At 31.6% G+C, this 4,548-nt stretch overlaps 1 protein-coding gene across 1 annotated transcript; it reads right to left on the bottom strand.

The window, feature by feature from the left end:
- Window positions 1–474: 474 nt before the first annotated feature.
- On the bottom strand, window positions 475–4,014 carry LOC143536357 (small ribosomal subunit protein eS26x-like). Its single transcript, XM_077030365.1, has 6 exons — window positions 3,974–4,014; window positions 3,172–3,235; window positions 2,965–3,057; window positions 1,520–1,604; window positions 1,305–1,438; window positions 475–647 (listed from the first exon to the last, which is right to left on the bottom strand). Exons 1-6 carry the CDS (start codon window positions 4,012–4,014, stop codon window positions 579–581), a joined length of 486 nt encoding a protein of 161 aa, XP_076886480.1. The 3' UTR covers window positions 475–578.
- Window positions 4,015–4,548: the final 534 nt, after the last annotated feature.

The following is a 4,548-nucleotide window of genomic DNA, read 5'->3' as shown; positions in this document are numbered from 1 at the left end:
AAAACTCATACCCGATTTTTGCTCATCCCTACCCTAAAACAGTGTAGTATTCGTTTATCTGGTGGTTAAATTGTGAATGTTTTACTATAATGGGCAGGATAGTTAAAATCTGAAGAATTCATCTCTAAAAGGATAAACAAAACTTTAGTTTTTATTTATATATATTTTGCTCAAGTTATATAGACGGACGCTTGTTAAAAAGAAAAAAATATATTTTTAACAATAGACAATATAAAGGCAAATTAGTAATTTAACAAAACAAAGTGCAAAAAACAGATTACTAGAGAAAATAAATTACACTAGAAAATATGATAAACATGAAAATGTTAGCTTTGGAAAAGAATTAGTTGTTTGTAGGTGTTTGGTACAAACTTAGGCACATTTGTAAGCATCTTAAATGTGGAGATGCTCTAATAACAACCAAATCATTAAAGCAGTATATGCTAAAAGTAAAGCAAGAAAAATAACCAAAAATTATACCAAACGTCCCAAAATATTCTGGGCATAGATTTAAAACCAAAAATAATCTGATACAAGATCCCAATTCACAGAAACAGTCTTAAAATCATGATATAACTTTAAGCGCGAACAGGTGGTGGTCCTCCGGCAGCCGCACCAGCAGCACGAGGTGCTTTTGGAGCATCATCCTGAAACATAAAACATAAATATCATCATTTGCAAACACAAAATGTCTAAAGCTCAAATAAACCAATAATCAAAAAAAAAAATACACACACAGTGACAGGTTTGGGTTATTTTCTGATTGAACACACAGTCCTGTTCACTGTTGACCCGTTTAACCCATTTAATTTTTATTTTATGTTTAACCAGTTTAACTCATTGAATAAATTATAATGATCAGTCATCTTATGCCTCATTTTAAAACTAAAAGAAGTATTGACAAGAGAATTATTAATCAATCTGTATAATATAATTTTAAATTTTTTGTTGAAAAAACAGTAATTTAGAGAAGTAATAAGTAAAACAAATGAAAATTAAAAACCTTCAGGTTAAAAAAAACAAAAATCATGGGCCAATGGACTTTTAAAGATGAGTTCAATGTTTAATTTTTCAAGCTTAATTTTTCAAGTAATGTAAGACATAGTTTATCCTAAAAGTTAAAAGAGAATTAAATACTGTTCTTATCAATTAAACAAAATTTTTAATACAAAAAATCCAAAACATTAACTATAGTTTGAATTTAAGCTCCTTATTTTATGTTTATATTTAAATTTATTTCAAACAGTTTTAAATACATTTCTTGTTACACAAATCATAAACATGTTAAGAAAATAAAAACATACCCTTGGGCGGATGAAACGCTTTGGGGGCTCACGGTTCCTCCTGTCAGTTCGTGAGCGGACCCTAACAACCTTTGAGTGAATTGCACATGAAATACAGTACTGCAATTTCAGATACAACTTTGGAAGTGTGTACTCTGAAACAAAAAACAAAATAACACAATTTAGTACTAATAAATTATGCTTATCATAAAGACTACACGAATGTCAAAACTTACGATCAAATGCACAAGCTTCTTGAACATCCCTAACAGCAGCTTGTTCCACTATGTTCCTCACATTAAATCTCTTGACAGCCTTATCCTGAAAACAATCATTGTAACCAATATTTCAAAAAACAAATAAGAATACATTGTCCAATTTAATACATTTGACATAAATACACTTCTGTTATGTAAGTGTCTAGGTCATGAGAGATTGAAGTGCAATAATAAAGTATAGATATAAAGATCGTAATACAAATGTAATTCAATCTAGAGCTAGTAGTAACCTATAGTGTGTGTTTGATGACTTAAAATGCTATACCAAACTACGTTTCTAATTATGCATTTTTACTGTGTTTATCAAACAATGAAAACCAAGTTATTAACCTTAAGATTAAACTCAACTATTATCAATCTTGGAATAAAAATTTCAAGATTCAAAATTGCAAAAACAAAACATAAAAATATCAAAGAAAACAATTCAAATAAAAAATCTGTTACTAAACATAAATTGCTAAAAATCTAACAAAAGGTGTAAACAAATCAAGCTGGTAGTGAGCTAATCAAGATCAACTTGTTAAAAACTAAAATCAAGCTGTAAGGCCAAGCTACATATCAAGCTCAAACCAAAAAGCATTTTTATTTGACATGTGTTAAATAACTTTTATTACATAAAAAAATTAGATAAACCTAGTCAAATAGTATACGTTATATAATTTAAAAAATTAGGGTAAAGTTATTGTACAATTAATGCTTAACATACAATAGGTACGTGAATCACGTTCAAAACCACTTTACAAAACGCTCAAGCCAAAAACTAAAAACGCTCTCAAATCCATATAAGTTTTTCATAAATACGCTAAGAAACAATTTTCATGAATAAAAGTAAAAAAAAACTGATCGGTCACCGATCCAAATCTGTTTTTTTTGGTGAACCGATGATTAATTGGATATATATTGACAATTCCAAGATCTCATAATGTGATTTCATGGATCAATCTCATGAATATAGGTATATTTGTACCTAATTAATGTATTCTATCTTTTATCTATAAAATCATAACTATATGTATGTAAATAACTATAATACACATAGGGATGAGATCGGTACCGTACCAAAATTTTTGGTTCGGTACTGATACCAAAACTTTAAGTTCGGTACCAGTATTTAAGGTAAAATTCAGGAAACACCGGTACCACCACCGGTGCCAAATTTGCTCAACCCTAAATATACATAACTAACTAAAAAACAAACAAACAATAAACGAGCCTGAAAACCAACTAACTACTCACAAGCCGATCTCAAGCATTAAACTACTCGAAATTAGTTTACACCGCTAGATCTAATCAACATTAGTCGATTGATCCAGACTCTAACCTAATAAACAAAACAGATCCGTCTAGCATATCAATAATATATATATATATATATATATATATATATCAAACGAATCGGATACCTTAGGGCAGCATTTTCCACAGTTGGTACAGCGAATGAACTTGACGTGTCCGCGTCCGTGCTTGTTTCGTCCGCCGTTTCTTCGCTTGAACGTCTGTCAAGATCCGTAAATCAGATAACCAAATCGAATGATAACATAATAATAATAATAATAATAATAATAATAATAATCAGCAGAAGATAATAATAAGAGCGTAAATTGACTGACGAACCATTTTGTGGAGTTGATGTCTTCTGCTGCTGCTGCTGCTGCTGCCGTCAGCTCTTTGAATCTAGGGTTATCAAAGTATATGTAGTTTAAATATTATTGATATTTCTGCACATGGGCCTTGGGCTTGTGGTTATCGTTGTTGCTGGCCCGTTCTGTTGGTAATTTGAGTTTGTGATCCAATTCCTTAATAGAGATTGGAAGTTGGAACGAGCTGAGCTCGGGCTTGGCTTGTTTGCACACCTAGGAAAGAGTTTTGTATGCTGGATCGATAAGAAATAACTTTCGGTGACTTGGAACATGTAATTATTAGATTATAAGATTAAGAAGCTGGTAATGTTTCGTATGCTTTGTGTAAGTTGGAAAATATCTGATGTGTTGTAGACTCCTGATGAATGTCACTGGACAAAATTCAGGATTATTCTGAAGTAAAAGATACGTTATTGATTTATTGAGGGTTGGAGGAGAAACTCACGTGCAGGTTTCACACTGATGTTGGCTTCTAAGTCGATCGAGATGGTTCTCGATCATACTCAATTGTGGAGGAATTACTTGGAAGTTGTGTGAGCATAATATAGTCGGACAATCTTACACATGGATTGGATATATTGAAGCATTTGAAGTAACTATGGGCGCACGTTAATCGAAGAAGTTCACTACTTAACTAGGTTATGCCGAGCATTGATAGACCAGGCACAACACCAAGTACGCTCTTAAGAAGTTCCACTATATACGAGAGATAATAGAACTCGAGGAAGTCTCCAACAACAAAATTAGGTTAGAATCAAGCAGATTCACTCACAAAGCCCGCGTATCAACTATCAGGTAAAGCATGAGGCACATGCTATATCTACAGGGCTTTGTGATGCTAGTGATGGAATATGATATGTAACGGCTAATATTTGGATATTTTGAACGGTGTAAAACATAATTAATTTACCTAATGTGAAACAAAGGTTATTGTTAATTACATTAATGATTATTTTGCTCGTTATTATCAGTTATTCTAAATGTTTGTAGCCGATAAGAGTTATTGGAATGATTCTCAACCAGGTGTATAGGAGTATGGTGAATCGTTTGGTTGATTTTCATAGCGAATGAAATAGACAAAGAATTGTATTCAATATCATAGATATTTAAGAGAAAATTAATACTGGACACTAATCACTTCAAAACCAATTCACTTGTCGATGTTATAAATAACTTGTCGATGTTATAAATAGTTTTCATAATGGTGTTATCTTTGTATCCTCATAAATGAGATGCAACCACTTTATGAAAATTTGTGGTTGCCCTAAATTGTTTTATTTCATAACGGTGTTATATTTAGCGTTGCCTTTGACAAACCGCAATTAGAAGTATGGTAAGAATTGTAAG

The sequence above is a fragment of the Bidens hawaiensis genome, unplaced genomic scaffold (assembly GCF_021521415.1).
Source record: "Bidens hawaiensis isolate Kalapana, Puna unplaced genomic scaffold, B.hawaiensis_p1.1 tig00010796_1, whole genome shotgun sequence".
NCBI classification, from domain to species: Eukaryota; Viridiplantae; Streptophyta; class Magnoliopsida; order Asterales; family Asteraceae; genus Bidens; species Bidens hawaiensis.
This window is presented reverse-complemented; position numbering and strand designations above follow the sequence as displayed.

Bases quoted from the DNA above. Each gene is read 5' to 3' on its own strand.
- LOC143536357 (XM_077030365.1), bottom strand. From the start codon at position 4,014: ATGTGCCTCATGCTTTACCTGATAGTTGATACGCGGGCTTT. The intron at 3,236-3,973 runs GTGAGTGAATCT...TGATAACCCTAG, and splicing joins ATAGTTGATACGCGGGCTTT to ATTCAAAGAGCTGACGGCAG. The intron at 1,439-1,519 runs GTAAGTTTTGAC...TTTTTGTTTCAG, and splicing joins AGAAGCTTGTGCATTTGATC to AGTACACACTTCCAAAGTTG.